This window comes from Aulonocara stuartgranti (assembly GCF_965226115.1).
Source record: "Aulonocara stuartgranti genome assembly, chromosome: 16".
Taxonomy (NCBI): Eukaryota; Metazoa; Chordata; class Actinopteri; order Cichliformes; family Cichlidae; genus Aulonocara; species Aulonocara stuartgranti.
In genome coordinates this window covers 30,024,707-30,044,756 of record NC_138952.1, presented here as the reverse complement: position 1 = coordinate 30,044,756, position 20,050 = coordinate 30,024,707, and the positions used below count along the sequence as shown (strand labels likewise).

The window sequence follows — 20,050 nt, the reverse complement described above, 5'->3', positions numbered from 1 at the left end:
GGTCTGTGTCTTATGTGAATGTGTCCTGCTTTGCTTCCTTGTCTCGTCAGTTCTGATTTCTCCCAGCTGTGCCCTCCTTCTGTGTCTCATTCCCCTCGTTACTTCCCAGTGTATTTAAACCCTGTGTTTCTCTGAGTCGCATCGTCCCTCATGCTGTGTGGATCTCCCTGTGAGTTTAGTTTGTCATTTTCCAGTTTAGTTTAGTTTAGTTTGCTTTTGTATGCTTTTCCCGGCCAGCAAATAAAGCTGTGGTTCCTGAGTTCATTTGAGTTTAAGAGCCTGCATTTTGGGTTCAATTCCTGTTTGCCACACAGCGATTCATGACAGGGTGCGCTTGAGCATTTCCACCAAACATTAAAAGCCATGATGAGGAAGTTCTGCCTTGAGTCAGGAAGAGAGTGGGACGAGGGTCTGCCACTTCTCCTTCTAGCGGTGAGAGAGAGAGTGTGCAGGAGTCCACGGGTTTCAGTCCCGCTGAGCTGGTGTTTGGACACACAATGCGTGGTCCCCTGCGGCTGCTTAAAGAGCAATATCTGTCCGACACAGCTATCCCTGAGCAGAACGTACTAGATTACCTAAGTTGTTTTAGGGAGCGTCTGCATAGACACTTACCTATCCCTGTTTGCTGACACTTACCCATCCCTGTTTGCTGACACTCCCTCTCGCACTACTATCCTCGAACATGACATGGATGTAGGTGACCACCCTCCGATCAAACAACACGCTTATCGTGTGAACCCTACCAAAATGCACTTTTTCAGCAAGAAGTTTCCTATTTGCTGGAAAATGGTCTAGCTGTCCCGAGTTCTCCCGAGAGCATGGAGTTCCCCATGCCTTTTTGTGCCGAAGGAAGACAAAACCCCACGTTTTTGTACTGATTTTCGAAAAGTGAACAGTGTGACCAAACCTGACTCCTATCCTCTTCCCCGCATGGAATACTGTGTTGATAGGGTTTGCTCCGCAAAGTTTGTCACCAAGCCGGATTTATTAAAGGGTTATTGGAAAGTCCCCCTCACTCCATGTGCATCTGAAATTTCCACTTTTGTCACCCCTGATCACTTTCTCCAATACACTGTCATGCCGGTTGGCCTTCGAAATGCCCCTGCCACAATCCAACGCATTATGCACATTGTATTAGGTGGTGTCAAAAATTGTGAAGTGTACTTAGATGACATTGTAGCTTATTCAGAGACCTGATCAGAACACCTTTGAACACTCACTGAAATTTTTGGAAGGTAAAAAAGAGGGATCCCTTACCCTTAATCTTGCCAAATGTGACTTTGGTAAACCCACTGTGACTTATCTAGGGAAGCAGGTGGGCCAGGGTCAGGTGCACCCCCTTCTGGCCAAAATTCAGGCTATCCTAGATTTCCCTGTGCCTCGCATTAGACATGAGCTTCGCCGTTTCCTTGGAATGGCTGGCTATTATCATGGCTTCTGCAAAAATTTTGCAGACGTAGTTGCACCTCTCACCAGTCTCACAAGTGTGTCAAAACCATTCGTGTGGTCACCCACATGCCAGAATGCTTTTGAGTCTGCCAAAGCTCTCCTCTGCAGCACACCGGTACTTGCCACTCCTGATTTCACACATCCTTTTAAGCTCGAGGTGGATGCCAGCACCAGCGGTGCAGGTGCGGTGCTGTTGCAGAAGGACAAGCATGGTGTCGATCACCCAATTGGTTATTTTTCAAAGAAGTTCAACATTCATCAGCAAAAATGCAGTATTATTGAAAAAGAAGCTCTTTCCCTGTTGCTTGCACTACAACATTTCGAAGTATATGTCGACTCTAGTTCATCACCTATCATTGTTTGCACCGATCACAACCCCCTCGTGTTTTTGACTAGGATGCAAAATTCTAATCAGAGGCTCATGAGATGGTCCCTCTTAGTGCAGGATTTTAATTTGGAGATCCAGCACAAAAAAGGAACCGAGAGTGTAATGGTAAATGTACATTTTCGCATGGTTTTCTCCATTCCTAAGTCCCAAACATCTATAGGGGAGATGTTTGGTCTTGGCAAGGGGGGTGTTACGGACCTGGCCATAATGTGTCTTGGTGGCTGTTTTTTGTTCTGCCTGTCTGTGTCTTTAAGAGTCTCTGCGGATGGTGAAAATAACAAAAGCAAGGACAGCACTAAACATAAAAAAGAGTTTTACAAAAGATAGACCAAGTTCAAGCACTGATAGTTGAGCGGGGGTCAAAGCAGTGTTACTCAAGATGACAACATCTGACTTCTTCCCCAGAATTGGGATCGTCCATGGACGGTTCAGTGAGTCTTTTCCTTTTTCCCCGCCATGTGCATTTGCATTTGGGCCTCTTCTGGATGGAGGTTCCACGGGGGGAAACTCTGTTTGGTCCAAAAAAGCATATTTGGACTGGTTGGGTAATTTGTGCTGTGGCTTTTTCTTATTTGTGGTAGTTGAAGGAAGTCTTGGTCTTGGATGTGTTTTCTTAAACCAAACTTTCTGTTGTTTGGCGTGGTTCAGTGGTTGTGGCAGCATTGATAACTGAGTTATGGGTATCTTTGGACCACGGGTATATGAATCCCTTTTTGTAGTCTCTCTCATCCTTTATTTCATTTTCATATTCCGCTAGTCTTAGATCAATTTCCTCCATTTGTTTCAGTACATCATTCTTGTCTCTTGCCATCACCTCGAGGTGCTGTTCAGTCTGTAATATTTCATTTTCCTCATTCAAATACCTAATAGTAATAGCCATCAACGCACAGAAGCATTAGTTGAGGACACTATTCCATGCAGTAGTGAAACCTGGATTGTCCTTACCAAAAGATGGCGGCTTGAGAATACGTAGTCCTCTTGGGATCCTTGCTGATGTAGTTTGATAAGGTGATGGCATGCCATTTGTTACTGAGTATCTGCGACGTAGAACTTCCTCAGGTGATCTGTTGATTCCTGATTGGTGTCTTGTTCAAAGAGTGAGGAATTCCTCAAAACTTCTATAAGATTGAAGCAACAGAAAGCTGATGCTCCTTGAATGTCATCGTCTCTTGTGGTCAAGTAGGACGTGGTGTAATTCTAATGTTGTTGCTCCATGGTGAGTGTGTCAGCTAAATGAGGACCTTTCCACAAATGTCTTTCCATGTGATGATGTCCTCTTGCTTTTTAATCTAATTGCTGCACTGCCTTCTTTTTTAATAAATGCTTCTCTTTGTAATCTTTTTTTTTTTTTGTATATTTGTAATATTCTTTTTATGTATGTCATGCATGTATTATTTTAAGACAGGTGGGGATTATGTGTCCTTACCCATGTCTTCACCATTAATGACCTAGTCCAGTATTTACTTGGGCGTGACTTAACCAATTAACTAATACTAACCTGTTATATGTCAGCTGGTTTATCCATGAAGATGTGATTGGTTTGATTTGATTTTTTTCTGTTTCCTGTTTTTAATTTAAGCACACTTCTATGTATTACTATGACCGTGAAGAAGGCCACAAGCCGAAACGTGTTGGTCAGTCAATGAAGTTGTTCCTCTTCCCGTCAAGTGTTGCTGGAGTTCCTGCATTGTAATTTTTTTCATCCTCTTCACGCACCTTGGAAGTAGGTGAAGTCGTGCCAAAAATTTTTGTTATGATTTTGTCTGGAAGTAGAAAAGAATAAATGTATGTATTTAAATTGTAGTTTTTTTTTTTTTAGCATATCTGTCAAAAAAAGTTCCCCAAGCTGCTCAAATATATTTTTTGTACCTTTGCTGCTGTGAGGTCAAATGGGTGCAAGCATTTTAAATGTTTTTATTTTAACAGAAGGAGTGAATGTAAAGACAAGAGATTTGCTACATAAAATGCCATTGCTTTAGCCTGTAGTGTTTCAGTAGTTCCACCCTTTTGCCTCATAAGTGAATTAAAAACATCAAACAAACTCGCCTAAATGTCAAAGAAAACAGACGTGTCAATAAGATACAAATTATTTTCCATAAAATAAAAGTATAATCAAGTATATACTTCCAGAGGTGGTGCAAGAAGAAGACACAAATGCAATGACTCTAATGAGAACTTAAACGAGATATAGAATACAATTAAACCAGAAATGGTTGAATGCAGGAGTCCTTTGAGCAGCAAGAAACAAATCAAGTAAGAGGAAACAAATTCTTCAACATAAATCATGAACACACAAAAGGATGCAAACACACACTAAGAGAGAGCAAAGGAAGTTCAGAGCTATAAATGCACATATCAGTGGAAGTGAATGTAAAAAGGTAAGGAGACCAATGAGGATAATGAGGTAATGGAAGCAAAACAAAACACAGGAAACAAATGAGTATCAAACAACAAAATTAAAACTATCAAGTGACTATCAGTGGGAAACAATAACCCTGAATACGAGATGTATTACAAAAATTTTACACAGAGTCAAACACTGAGTAAAAAGCTGAATATGTTGTGGCGAATCCACTTAGCCAAAAAAATGGATCGGACATCAGTTGTAGAAACGATAGTCTTTATATAAGGCTTCAAAAAGGGGAATGTACAACAAATAAACTTCTCGACATCAGAGCAACATATAATGGCTTCCCGAAACTTTCTTTGCTAGCTAAAACCCAGAGTAACTTTCGTCTACCACGAAGGATTCTGGGAAACGCAGTTTTCTAATGAAAATACCTGTTAAATGCTCCCCTTTAGCAGAAAATTAAATCTATAATTAACAGCTCTCACTAAACATGTGACACTTAAATCACTTACAAAATAACCAAAATGCTGTTATCAAACAATAAACTGCAATAAAGTTACAACATCCTCCCCCCCGATGAACAATCTGTTCATCTAAAGCTCCAGGTTATACAACATCTGAATTGGTCTTCTTAACAGAGTCCCCGTTGTCGTGCGAACTAAGCAAGATCTAACAAGACCGTTTCGACCAGGAAACATTTCTTCAATTCTTCCAAGTTTCCACACTTGTCTGGGGAGGTTGTCATGCCCAATGAGCACAACATCCCCTAGTTTTAGGGGTGTAGGCTTTGAAGCGTCACAGCAATGAGTTGACTTCAGCTCCAACAGATAGTCGTTGGTCATGAGTTTCTGCCGTTATCTCCATCTCCGAGTAATGTCCTCTTTGTTAGGTGTTGGATGGTGTGTGTCCTTCGGGATTGACTTGGGTGGTAGAGATGTCAATCGTTTGCCCACCAAAAAGTGGGCTGGAGTAAGTGGTTGCGGTTCATTTACCTCGTTGTGCACAAAGGTGAGAGGCCTAGAGTTCAGAGTTGCTTCGACTTCCGCCAACACAGTACACATGTCTTCAAAGTGGAGTGAAGAAACTCCACAGCTCCTTCAAATCTTGGTCTGCTCTCTTAAATGTTCTGGCATTGTCAGAATAGATAACTCTGCATAGCCCTCTCCTGGCAATGAATCTCTTCAACGCTAGCAAAAATGTCTCAGTTGACTGATCTGACACAAACTCTAAATGGACCGCTTGTGTCACAGCACAGGTAAATAGGGCAATATAGGATCTTTTCACAAAATCCTATGTTTTCACATAGAGCAGCCCAGCAAAATCCACACCTGCAACTTCGAATGGTGGTGACTCGGATATTCTGTCCCTAGGCAAAGGTGCAGTTAGCTGATGCCCAGCCTTTGCCTTAAACCTCTTACACACAGTGCATCTGGTCACAATGCTCTTAACCAGCTGCCGTGCCCGGATGATCCAATATCTCTCTCTTATTTGTACAAGAGTGTCCCTCACTCCTGAATGCATCACCCTTTTGTGACAGTCCTGTATCAGCAGTTCTGAAAATCTGTGTTTGTTTGGCAGAATCCAAGGATGCTGCTCTCTGAATGTGAAGTCCGACTTCTGCAGCCTGCCTCCAACACTAAGCAGCTCATCTTCATCAAGGAATGGTTTCAGTTCCTGAATCTTACTGTCATTCATCACAGGTTTTCCTACCTTCAGTCTCTGGACCTCCTGGTGAAAACTATGATGTTGTGCAACCTTAATCCAGTACTTCTCAGCATCAAGAAGCTCATTGTCAGCTCACCTCGCATCTTTGGTTGCATCGTTGTTTTTGCATTAGCTATGAATCTCCTAATCCATGCTGTCACTCTGAGCACTCTCTTCAGTTTGCCGTAACTCTCAAGCTTCAGTATTGGTTCACAGATGTCAGTGTCATTAACAGCAAACTGCATGGCTATTTGATAACTGGATTTAAGTTCTACATTCATTTCGTCTGAAATGTTTTCATCTTCAGACTCATGTATCCGATCTTCTGATACAAGAAAACTGGGGCCATTCCACCATAGCTGGTTTTGTAGTAGGGCCTCCACTGATTGTCCTCTTGTGGGCAGGTCAGCGGGATTAGCCTTCCCTGGGATGTGTGACCATGAAGATGGACTCGTAAGAGTCTGGATCTCAGTCACTCGGTTTGCAACAAACGATTTCCACCTTTGTGCCGAACTGCAAATCCATTGCAAAATGATCATGGAATCAGTCCACATTTTTATTTGGGCTTGCTCCATCTTCAGCGAGATGATCAAGTTGTTCGCCAATCTGGCCCCAATCACGGCTCCCATGAGTTCCAGACGTGGCAACGTCATTTTCTTTAGGGGAGCCACCCTGGCTTTAGATGCGACCAAGCTCATTGTCGTTTCTCCTTCTCGTGTTTTGCCTTGCAGATAGGCCACAGCACTGTATGCCCTTTCACTGGCATCACAAAACACATGTAATTCCAAGCCCTCTTTGCTTTCTTGTTGCATATTGATTTGGTACCACCTTGGTATGGCGAGCTGGTGTAACTGAGTAAGCTCTGAACACCACTGTTGCCATTCTTGTGCCAGATCTGGTGGCAATTCTTCATATCAGGAGAGCCCCCTCTCCCACATTGCTTGGAACATGCACTTGACCCTAATGGTGAAGGGGTTCAGAAACCCAAGTGGGTCATAAATTCGTGCTGAGGACTGCAGCACGCTTCGTTTGGTTCCTTTCTTCTCTGTTAGAAGCCTCACTAGTGAACTAAGGTGAAATCATCAGGCTCTGGCCTCCACACTAATCCGAGCACCTTTAATGCTACTCCATTCGTCTCAGGTGCCATCATGTAGTTTGTGGAGCTCTTCTCCCATTTCTGCCCCATTTCTGCCTGAGTTTGTCATCCATTTGCAAAGCTCCATACCAGCACCAGTATTTCTTTGGCATTTGTTGTTATGTGATACGCCTCTTCCACTGAGCGTGTACTTGAAATGAAGTCATCTACGTAAAGTGACTCCCTTATTGTATTCACCACTTGTGGTTGGCTTGTTTCATATTGTTTTAGATGTCTTTGAATTGTCGCTGCAAGCAGAAACGGGCTTGGCGTAACTCCAAACACCACTCTCGTCATCCTCAGAATGCACAGGTGGTCATTCACTTCTCCATTCGGTGCACCTGAGAACCACAGGAACCTGACTGCATCTCTGTCCCTTTCTGCAAGACGTATTTGCAGGAATGCTTGTTTTATGTCCACCAGAAAGGCGACTTTGTGTTCCCTAAATCTAAGGAGAACACTGAGTAGATCTGGATTCAAATTTGGCCTCGTAAATAAGCAGTCATTCAGCGACAGACAGCCTTCTTCATGGGACGATGCATCAAAGACCGATCTTAATTTTGTAGTTGCTTTGTCCTCTCTCAGCACTGCATGGTGAGGCATATAATACATTAGAGTCTGTGCTGCGGTTTGGTGCCACTTCCTCTGCAATGTTCTGGTCCAAGTAGTCCTCCACCACTTGATTATACCTGCTGAAGAGTGTGACATCCTTCTTAAATCTTTTACTCAGACCTTCCAGCCGTTTTTTGGCAACTCTGTAGTTGTCTGAGAGCTCTACCTTTTCTGGCTTCCATGGCAACTCCACCTGATATCGTCCATCTTTAAACATAGTCGTTCTCTCAAACATCTGCAGAGCCTCATCATCTTCTGGGTTCTTTGTTGTCTCATTTGTAATACCCAGAGACTCTATTTCCCAGAATGCTTTCAGTTGCTTGGAAAGGAGTTTCTCTTCCTCACACGGAATGAACATGCAGGCTGCCTCTGTAACAGTTGATGCAGAGACTGGACCCTGAACAGACCATCCGAAGGTGCTCTCCAGTGCCACCAATGTTTCTGTAAGTCTCTCCACCCTTCCTGTCACGATCTGCCAATAGTAGTCAGCTCCTATGAGGACAGCAAGCTCTGGTTCCTCATTGGATCCTGGGAAGTCAGCCAGTTGTAGTACTCTTTTCTTAAGCTCATGCTGGATCTGTTCACCAGGAACCTTCATTATTGCCGAGCACACTTGTGGGGTCTCCACAGCTTCTATTACAATACTCTGGCTAGGATCCCAGATATTTTGTAGCATAACTTTCACTATGCCGCGCTGTGATCTTGTGGGAAAGGAGGACCCAAATGTGTGTAGTGTCAATGTCTCTTGCCTTATTACTGGTAAATTTAGGCTCTTCACCAACGTTTCATGTATGAAGCTTCTTTGGCTGCCTCCATCTAATAAGCAACGAGCTACCCTTCTGCCTGATGGGTCTTCAATCCACACCTTTGCAGTCTTTAGGAACACAGTGTTCTGTTCACCTGGTTTCACTCTTACTGAATGAGGGAGCACGGAGAAGACCACTGCTTCTGGGATGGGGCCTGTACATCCACCCTTTCACCACCGCACACAGCAACGTGATGTCTCCGTCCACATTTCTCACAGGACACATTCTTGGTCTTACAGAATCTTGCAATGTGTTTCTGTCCCAAACACACAAAACATCTCCCCATTCTCTTTAACTTGCCCTTTCTTTGAAGCGTGTCATTATTTGGGCAGTTTTCCGATTTGTGATCGGCACACTCACAGAATATACAGGTGTTTTGTTTCTGGCTGGCTGAGACTGTAAGCTAAGTGGAAGGAAGGAGCTGAGGACTAGTGAGTATCAGAACCACAATCCAGGATGAGTCAATGCTCATCCATGAGTACATATGGAAGATGGCCATGTGTGCTTAGTGAATACGTCAGGCAGCCAAACCTTAGAAAGAAGAGGAGCAAGGAGATGAACCATCATGGAAGGACAGATCCCCATACAGTATGGACCACCAGCAGATAGAAAACATGGCTGACATCCAGAAATCCTACCAGTGGCTGGACAAGGCTGAACCGAAAGACAAAACACAGAGGCATGAATCATGGCAGCACAAGAACAAGCTCTAAGCATAAGATCCTTAGAGGCTGCTACCCCAGGCAAAACCCCCAGACTGTGCAAAGATGCCCCTGAAAAAATCCAGTACATAACAGCAGGTGCAGGTTGGCTGGAAGTATATCAATTAACATTTGTGCAGCAATGTCCTGGAAATCCAGAGGTCAAAATGGGATACATCCCCCAAGGTAGCTGAAAATGACCAAGCTAAGTCTGGGGCTTCCTGATATAACAGACAAACTGGTGATATCTATCCAACCAGACGCAATAGTGGTGGACAAGCAGAGGGAGATGACTGTAGTGATAGATATAGCTATATCAAGTGTTAACAACATGAGGATGAAGGAACACAATATGCTTGAGACATATCATAGGCTGAGAAGAGAGCTTGAGAAATGTTGAGCGTGAAGGCAGTAGTGGTTTCCGTGGCTTTTTTGCTTTTATACTAAGCCTATACTAGTTCCACGGATTTAAAAAAAAAAATGCATGGGCAAACAAAATGAAGGGCATAGGACTATAAACGTCAATTCGTCAGATTCCCTGAAGTTGTTTACATGTTAGTGGAGAACTTAATGAGTCCCATAGAGGATGGAAGGTTTTCTGATAAAACAAAGCCACAGAGTCAGTCACTTACCTTCTCAGTTCGGTGCAGGAAATATATTAATACAGTACTTTAAGGCTTATCTTTTGGTTTGTTATTCTTGAATACCATTTATGCAATCAAATTCTATAGTCAGTAACATTTTTTAATCAATGGATGTTAAATTAAATGTAACATTGTTAACTCTTGGTGGGTTTGCAGAATTGCACAAATACAGATATCTTTATTTTGTGGTTATATTCACGTTATATATTCTGATACTCTGCTTTAATTCCACTATAGTGTACCTTATTTGGACTCACAAAAACCTTCATGAGCCAATGTATATTTTTATTGCAGCTTTGTTAATCAACTCTGTTCTTTACAGCATGATTATCTATCCGAAGCTCTTATCTGATGTTTTGTCTGAAAAACAAACTATATCGTATCCACTCTGTCTTTTCCAAGGATTTTCGTATTACACCTCAGCTGGGTCAGAGTTTTTACTGTTGGCAGCAATGGCATATGACAGGTATGTGTCTATATGCAAACCCCTGCAATATCCAGTTATTATGAATAGAATAACTATAAATGTGTTTCTGATTTTAGCTTGGCTTATACCTGCTTTTGAGATTGCAGTGTCATTTGTGCTTTATTTTAATATAAAACTCTGTAGTTTTACTCTGACAGGAATTTTTTGTAACAATTCAATTTACAGGCTTCAGTGTGTGCCGTCAGTCACAATATCTATATATGGTGTGGTCACGTTGATAAATATTGCCCTTCTACCAATGCTTTTCATACTTTTTACATATATAAGGATTCTTAGAATATCTTACAATTGTTGTAGAGAAACAAGGAGAAAAGCTCTAAAGACATGTTTACCCCACTTGCTGGTGTTAATCAACTTTTCATGTTTTATTGTTTTTGATTCAGTTATAATTAGACTGGATTCCGATCTGTCGAAAACTCTTCGCTTGACATTGACGTTTCAGTCAATTTTATTCCATCCTCTTTTAAATCCAATCATATATGGACTCAAAATGAATGAGATTTTTAGACATATCAAGTCATTGTTGTGTCAAGTTTAATAAAACTGGTATTACTGCATTGGTATTATCAAATGAATGGCATTTCAGATAATGGAGTACTTTAGCTCTGATTTCACATGCAAGATTGATAGCGAACATAATGGTCATTATACAAAGATAAACAATTTATTAAACTGTTGCTGGTAATCTTTGAAGTCTAAATAGTTCATATGCCCGCGTTTCACATTTTCCTGTCTGTTTTGTCACAGATTCTAATTTACTATTGTGTAAATGAATAAATATAATTTAGTAAAATGAATCAATTGCTACCAGTCTATTATGCTGACAAGCATTTTTTGTATTGTAACTGACATATCAATATCAATGAAAGAAAAAACAAAGTTTCAAAGTTTTTCAAATTCTATAAATTATAACAAAATATTACATATACATATAGCTCAGGTCCTCTACCAGAGGTCTGGGAGCTTGAGGATTCTGCGCAGTATCCTTTCTGTTCCTTGGATTGCACTCTTCTGGACAGAGATCTTGGATCTCCAAGTGCTCTAATTACTACTGGAACCACTGTTACCTTCACCCTCCACATCTTCTCGAGCTCTTCTCTGAGCCTTTGGTACTTCTTCATCTTCTTGTGTTCCTTCTTTCTGATGTTACTGTCATTCGGTGCCGCCACATCTATCACTACAGCCCCCTTCCGCTGCTTGTCCACCACAATGTCCAGTTGGTTAGCCATCACTATTTTGTCCGTCTGTTTCTGGAAGTCCCACAAGATCTTAGCTTGGCTAATTCTTGACCACCCTAGGGGGAGTCTTTTTATTTTTGACGTCGGGACTTCCAGGCCATACACGGCACAGACATTTCTGTATAATATGCCGGCCACTTGGTTATGGCATGATATGTATGCCCTGCCTGCTAGCATTTTGCACCTTCCTGTTATGTGTTGGATTGTCTCAGGTGCATCTTTGCACACCCTGCACCACGGGTCTTGCCTAGGGTGGTAGGCACACAATTCATAACAGCACTTTTACATGTGCCTAAGTGCTTTCTAACATTTAGACACACTAATATGGGTTTTTTTTATTATCATTTGCCTGAGTTTCATTGATATTTTATTTGTATAATTGTTCCAGGATTCAAAAAAGATTTTCAAAATGATTATGGGGTAAACAGTCTTGGATTTTGAAATCCCTTGTCAACAAATCATTTTGCTGCTAGGAATTTTTCACCTATACCTTAACAAATTTCACTTAATAACTCCAAATCTGAAAATCATTTTCATATAAGTATGTCCTGTTTATTGCTTGTGATGTTACAAGTATTGGACAACTATGATGACAGGACAGGATTTGTGATGCATTTTCAGCAGTTAATAAATGTTGTGGGTAAGCTCCTTAGAAGAATGAAAAAAATAATAACTGTGTGATGGTATAAAAAGTAAACTGACAGCCCACAGGTGATATAAGGATTCTGTAATGAGTGTCATTAGTGAGCATGCATTGGTGCCACCTGCGCTGTGTAAAACAACAGGCCAAGCCTCAGAGGAGTGGCCTGACTACAGCCAGTCTCTAAACAGCTAATTGCTAAGTTAAGACTGTCAAAATGGTCAACAGGTTATTATGTCTTTGGCCCTAGAGAGCAATTAAACTTCAGCTTGGGTACCCTTCAACAACAACAATAAAATTAGTGTCTATAATATCTGTTTACTTTGACTATGTGGCTCATTAAAACAAGTACTAATAAAAAAGTATAAAAAGTTTAAATAATCAAGTAAATCTTACTGCTGTCATCATTGGTCATATAATGTCATTAAATATTATGACAATATTATAAACCTAAAAACCTAAAACAAGCAGTGGAAAGGAGCAGAGTTTAAAACCATTGCGTATATTTGTATTGCTAGAGGAAAAGTGGCCTAACTGCATAATTTTGCACTAAGGCAGCAAACCAAAACATGCTGTTTTGGTAAATCTGTCTATAAACAACTGAAAATAATTCATCACATATTCTTCTACATGCACATATTTAAAAAAAAAAAAATACAGTTAATTCAATTTAAACATGAATAAAAATGGTTTTAGTCTTAGCAGTAGCTAGCACTGTGCCATGTGCAGATTTGGCACATTACCCCTGGTCAAAGGTCAAATCATCTGCTACTCCTCATTTTACTCAACACTGAGGTATTTTGTGTCACAAAATAAGTAAATACTTAATAAAGGGACAGTGTAATAACCAAAAATTTGGTTCGCTGCCTAAGAGCAACACCATGCCAACAGTTGACTGTGGAGAATTTGGTAGTGACAAAACTTCATGACTGGACGTGTTGCACAGGTTTCATTCTATCAGCCATGTTGACATTCCATGAGCTCCTGCTACTGCCCGTGCCTGGCTGTTTGATTTTATACACCTGTGGACATGGAAGTGACTGGAACACCTGAATTCAATGATATGGATGGGTGAGATAATTATTTTGGCAATATAGTGTTTACACTACTAAAACAAAAACAAAAGACAAAGGAAAAGAAATCATGCTGGATCTCTGTACTGATATGGACTGGGTAATGTTTTAGGAAAAGAACACATTCGGTGGAAATTAAAATTATCAATATACAAAGGGCTGAACGCAGACTAATCCATTTTGTCCATTTTGAAAGTTCATTGGAACATTGTAGTAACTCAGGCATGTATACAACTACCACTTGCATGCATGCCTGATAATGTTGACATATACACATAATGAGAGGAGGTTTGGTGTCCTGTGGGAAGGAGGTGAGATCTCCTTCCATATCTCACCAGGCCACACGCCTCTCACACGCCTGGACAGTCTAAGGTTCAACCTGGTGGCATGGGAAGGACTGAAACATAATCTCCCAGAGAGAGGCCTACTGGATTTAGGTCATGTGAGCGAGGGGGACAGCCAGTTATATCAATTCCTTTATCGTCGGGGAACTGCATGAATACCCTCGCCACATGAGGCCAGACACTGTTGTTCACCCATAGGAACCCAGGATCCACTGCAACAGTGTAGGGTTTGACAGTGGGTCCCAGGATTTGATCCCAAAACCTAATGTTAGTTGGTGTGCTGTTGCCAAACCTGTAAAGGTCAGTGAGTACCCCTGTGTATTTACTTCCCCAGACTATCACTGACCCACCACAAAAACAGTCATGCTGAATGATGTTACAGGCAGCATAACATTCTCTATGGTTTTTCCAGAACCTTGCGTGCCTGTCATACGTACTTAAGGTGAACCTGCTCTCATCTGTGAAAAGTCCAGGGCTTTTGTCTCATTGTTGCACTTCTAATAACTGCTAACAGTATTAACATCAAAGAAGCTGAAATTGATTAACAACCTCCTCTGCTACTTAACTGACTAGATCAATATACAAAAAATTTAAATGACTTGATATTTTACTCTGATTAAAAAGTATTTCAGAAATTGAGCAGTCTATTATATATTATTCTTATTACTATATTATAATGTATTAGAATATAATTATAATGTACTCTTCATAAGCAGATGAGGTCACAATTATGTCTCCATTTTAAAGTTAAGGTTTTATAAATTTTCCTAGTGCTTTTTTAAAAGAGCAAACATTTTTCAAAGAAACATTTCTAAACCTGAAGGTTTTCTTTAGAAAGCACAAATTATTATTTTTATTTGTGCACAATAACAGAATTATTTCAGACCAGCATGCGGACCGATAAAAACTCGGTGAAGCCAGTCTGACGTATGCTAAAGACAACCTGGAGAAAAATTATTCATACTGGAGAGGTGTACAACCCAAAAAGAACACCATCCCCACACTAAAAAAGTGGAGTGAGTATTATGCTGTTTGGTTGATTCAGTGCATCTGGAACTGGGAATCTCATCAAGGTGGAACTAATCATGAAGAAAGAAAGAAATGTGAAAATCTGGAGCAGGCGACAGCTGGGTCGTCGCATTGTCTTCCAACATGAAACAATCCAAACGTACATCAATCCTGGTGAGTTACTACCTGAATGATGAATGCTTTAGCATTCAGGTATTGAATTGACCGGCACTGACTGGCTGCAGAAATCCCTGAGTTGAATCCCATTGAAAATCTGTGGGATGATCTAAAGGGCTAATGATGCTTACCCTAGCAGTTTCTGAGTTTTGTGAAATATTTTGTGTCTGCATGCCAAGTAAAATAATGTAAGCATCCAAAATAAAATAATGACATCTAGAAAAGTTATGTTAAATATTCCCTGGTCTGTTTAGCAGCACTTGGTGTTACAAATACACTCAAGAGGTTTTTGTGAGATGTGGTTTGCTAAGTAAGAACCACTCCATTTACATGCAGGTGACCACAATGCATTAAGACTGGAGACATGCACTGTCAGTTAGCTACATTTAAAAAGTACCAACAACTCAAAGTTTAAATATTATACTGGATATTATACTGTTATGTCAGTTGTCAGCAGAAGTGTATGTTGAAAACGCAGAACTTTACAACCTGAAGTCTGTCGGGATAAGAAAGGATCAGATTTTTTCTGGTTTGAGATAAACTTGACAGCTGTTTGTAATGATTCTTTTCTCTTTGTGAATATAGGCGCTACTCTCAGATTCAGACCTCAGCACCACCCAGTGACAAAAGACTGGGTGGTGCTATATGTCCACTCTTTATGTCAAATGCACATTTTTGTAAAATATTTGAATACTTTTGTAATAACCCTAAAATTAACCAGTGAAAGAGTGCAAAAGCTATGCTATTCTGCACATATGCTGTAGCTGTTTTACTGAGAAAATTGAAGACAAAAAAATCAAAAGAGATCATACAATCATGTAACTGGTATTTTCTGTACAGTAATTAACCATGACACAGAGTAACCAAAGAGGGTAATATATATTTTAAATATACACAGGCTTTAAACAGAGTAAAATATTATTTTAATTCACTGAAGTTTGAAAGGTCTTTTTGGTCTTTTTTGATTGCCTGATTGAAGGACATTGTGATATAGTCTGGCCTGCTGAAACTGAAATAAAGGAATGTTTTTATTTATCTTGCTGATGTGTGAAAATCTTAAACTGACCTGCTGTGCTGTGTTGTGTCATTCAGGGCCTTGGGGCATATTGAGCCGAAAGGTAAACTGCAGATACAGCTGAATACCTTAAGATCTTTCAGACTTCCAGAACTCATGTAGAGGGTTTTAAAAGCAGAAACGGATGTATGACAGCACTTTAGAAAACTCTGCTCATACTGATGTGACAATAACTTTAATTTGTATTTTCTGTTAAAATCACTAGGGCAATTGGTGGTCTCCATCAGTGACATCTGATCACAGGGACCACACCTCCAAACATGCTCCTTCCGGCTGTCATCAATTTAGGTTCCCCCGTTCTGCAAGCTGATCATTCTTGTTTACGTGCCCCACCCTCCCTCCCTCCTTGTTCTCTATTCTTTAACTTCTTCGCTTCTATTTAGTACACGGGGATCTGCCAGGCCCGGGAGCCATTGCCAGTCCCCTTCGAGGCCTTCCCCGAACCGCAGCTCAATTCATGTCAAAGCATTCACTTTTACCTACTAAAATGCTGTTAAACCTAAATTGAGGATGTGGGCCCAGCTAGTGAAATGTTAAAGTGATACAGAGTGCTACAACAGGGTCTATCTGTATGTGCTTTTGCTAATAGTAGATCATCTTTTTATTCAAAAATACATAGTATAAGTCTAATTAGTATGTTGAATAAGAAATGCAGAGTAAATTAAATTATTCTAATGTCTAGATTTTATGTGTGTATACATGATTCAGCTTCCACCTTGGCTGATAAGTGTCATGATGAGCTACCTGTGTTTTTCCACTGTTTCCCAGTGTATCCACCTCTGGGTGGAGCCCTCATCAGTCCACCTGCTCAGCTCACCCGATAGAGATCAGCACAGTAGTATTTAGGACCAAGTCTTCTCCACCAGTTTGTCAGCTAACCTCACATTACTAACAGGCTGCCTTTGCTTCATACTCTTTGTTTCTGTGTTGTGCCTCTAGTCATCTCTTGAAGCCATCATCACACTTAGCTAAGGCTTACATTCTAAGGATGTTGGTCACTACGTTAAGACTCTCAATTCTTTACACCTGTCTGCCCCCTGTCCTTGCACCTCTCTGGATAAACCAGGTTGGACTCTCTCCAATCACCCACCTTCCAGGATGCTCACTTGGCCATTACCTCGCCACCCTGACCGACACACACTCCACCTGCCAAGTAAGATGCAAACACACAGTTGTATTCTGTGTAGCAGTATTTGGGTGGAGTTACTTGGGTCGAATTCTTGCCCACACACCAAACTGACGTACCTGTGATCACACCCGCATAGACTTTTTATACTTTCCCTTTCTGCTCTAGTTTTAATGATTGTTGTTGGTGATTTTACTGTTACTGACTGATCATTAAATTAAGATAAATGCACTCATATCACTATATTTACAAATACTGGAAGTCGCCAGTACTACCCCTTAGCCTCCTACTAGATGTACCTATATTAAGACTGGAAACATGCAGAGTCACCCAGAGCATGGGTGACTCTTAGCTAAGCCACAGACCATGATGGAGTATGGTCTGTGGCTTAGCTGCAGGGTAGGGGTGATGCAGTACATTCAGGCAGCAGTGCCAGGGGTAGATCATCTTCGGATCATGCCCCCCTGTAATTGTGCCAGGATCTGGAGAAGGAGGAAGCTGAGATTGGAGAGCTGCGTGTGGTGACACAGAATGTTGAAATTAAATAAATTACCGAACACTGAAATACTATGGGTGGGTGCATTGTGCTGGGCAGAATGAACACCAGTTTGCGTTACAGGATAAATTTGAAAAAGTAAAAAAAAAAAACATGAATTCTGACCTTGAGGGCAAGGGTCACAGAGATTCAAACTTGTCAGAGACTTTTAAAGTCATTTGTATGTTCTTATATTATTGTGATTACAAGACTTTTAGAAAATTTGATCCTGACTTTGTGCTCCCTCATGTCAAGGCCACTGAAATTCAAACATGTGCACGATTTTTAGTAAATACTTAATGCACCAAAATTGAAAATTATAGGTGACTTTTTTCTTCGTCTGTTCTCAAGGTGTTCAGAAAGAAACTTTTATTCACGGCTTTAAGACAAATGACCTGTGATGACATCCACACAGATCTTTATGCCTGCATATATCCCCCTGTTATTACAGCCATCTCTTAGTTAGCTGCTCTTCATTGAGCCAAGCTGCAAGGCACGGAAATCTTGTGTTTAACATTGTTCCTCTCCTGCAGGGAATACAAGTTATAGAGAAAACTGTTTGTTCCCTTTCAGATGATTCACTCGGTGCAACACATATATATGGGACATATAAATGGTAAATGGCCTGTATTTGTATAGCGCTTTTCTAGTCCCTAAGGACCCCAAAGCGCTTCACACTACATTCAGTCATTCACCCATTCACACACACATTCACACACTGGCGATGGCAAGCTACATTGTAGCCACAGCTGCCCTGGGGCGTACTGACAGAGGCGAGGCTGCCGGACACTGGCGCCACCGGGCCCTCTGACCACCACCAGTAGGCAAACATGGGGTTAGTATCTTGCCCAAGGATATATATACACATCCCATAGAGCAACCACCAAACGGAAGTTGGACCACCAGCACCTTAGAGTGTGGTAGAACCAGCAGAGAGGACAGCATGAGTTGTAACATCCAAACAATAGAGCTGAACAAAAAATGTACGGTCATGTCCAACTGCAGCACAAATATCACCTATGGGGACCCATTTAATAAGAGTTCATGAGGTTGTCATTCCTCTGGTGAAATGAATTCTCACCCCCCTGGGGCAAAGCAAGACCCCTGGCGCTGTACGCCAGTGAGATAGCTTCTATAATCCAGTGGGGCAGCCTCTGTTTAGACAGAGCTTCATCTCTGGCTGGATTAGCGAAGCAGACAAACAACTTGTCACATAAGCACACATTCTGAGTGTGCTCAGCGTAGTTACGTAGAACACAGAGAATGCATCCTCCTCTCCTCCACACAACACTTGAAAGGAGGGGAGCAAAAGCTCAGCAGCTCAAATTCCACCACTGCAGGAATGACTTTGGGTAAATAAGCAGTACAGAAATTTCATATCCACATACTTAACAGTTGGGGCCAAACCCTTAGCTATCAAATGTGGCCTCTCAGCAGGTAAACATGAAGGCACCACAGATCTGTGCATGGATGAATCACTTCTCCTCCTACCTGAAGAGGGAGGCAAAAAGATCCCAAATCTGGGCCACTATCAAAGGGTGCAACCTCCATTCCCTCTACTCCCAGGTTCAGATGGCCCAGAGCATGGGTGACTCTTAGAGACACCCATGCACCATAACAGGTTTCTTCTCTGCCTGTTTATGTAAAAGATCACTGTTGAATTGTTGGTCCTGACTAGGAAATGCTGGCCCTTCAGTACCAGACAAAAAAGCTTGAGGGCTAAGAACACCGCTGTGGCAGCACAAGAACAAGTTCTGAGCACAAGATCCATCGGGCTGGGGTCTACTGCACAAGGTAAGACCTCAGATGCAGAAAGTGTAAAGATGCCCCTGAGACAATCTAGCACATAGGTGTCAAACTCTGGCCTGCGGGCCAAATGTAATTTGGCCGGGCAGGGCATATATGGACCGCCATAACAAAGTGGCTGGCATAGTAAACAGAAACATCTGTGCCAAATATGACGTCGAAGTCCCGAGGTCAAAATGTGAGACGCCCCCTGGGGTGTTGGAGAATGACCAAGCTAAGATCCTGTGGGATTTCCAGATACAGACGGACAAAATGGTGATGGCTAACCAACCAGACATAGAGGTGGTAGAAAAGCAGAAGAAAATAGGCGTAGTGATAGTCGAAATGATAACAAATGACAGCAACATTAGGAAAAAGGAACACAAGAAGCTTGAGAAGTACCAAGGGCTCAGAGAGTTTAAGAAGATGTGGAGGGTGAATGTAACAGTAGTGCCAGTAGTAATCAGAGCACTCAATGCAGTGACTCCCAAGCTAGGCGAGCGGCTCCAGCAGATCCTGGGAACATCATCTGAGATCTCTGTCAGATGCTGTTCCTAGGAGTGCAATCATAGGAACAGCAAAGATATTGTGCAGGACCCTGAAGCTTCCAGGCCTCTTGTAGAAGACCCGAGTTTGAAGGGGGCCACCTATATTTAGGAAACTTCCCTTTTTGTTTATCTGTGTTATCTTTGTCTAATATTAACATTTGGTTTGATGACCTGAAATATTTAGGTGTGACAAAAATACAAAAAATGGGAAATCAAGAAGGGCCA

General features: G+C 41.5%; 1 protein-coding gene across 1 annotated transcript; it reads left to right on the top strand.

Moving 5' to 3' along the window:
• Positions 1-9,312: 9,312 nt before the first annotated feature.
• On the top strand, positions 9,313-10,814 carry LOC309691209 (olfactory receptor 6N2-like; the record flags this gene model as incomplete). The annotated part of the gene is made up of 2 exons (XM_082508802.1): positions 9,313-9,331; positions 9,946-10,814. 2 exons carry the CDS (start codon positions 9,313-9,315, stop codon positions 10,812-10,814), a joined length of 888 nt encoding a protein of 295 aa, XP_082364928.1.
• Between the last annotated feature and the right edge of the window lie 9,236 nt (positions 10,815-20,050).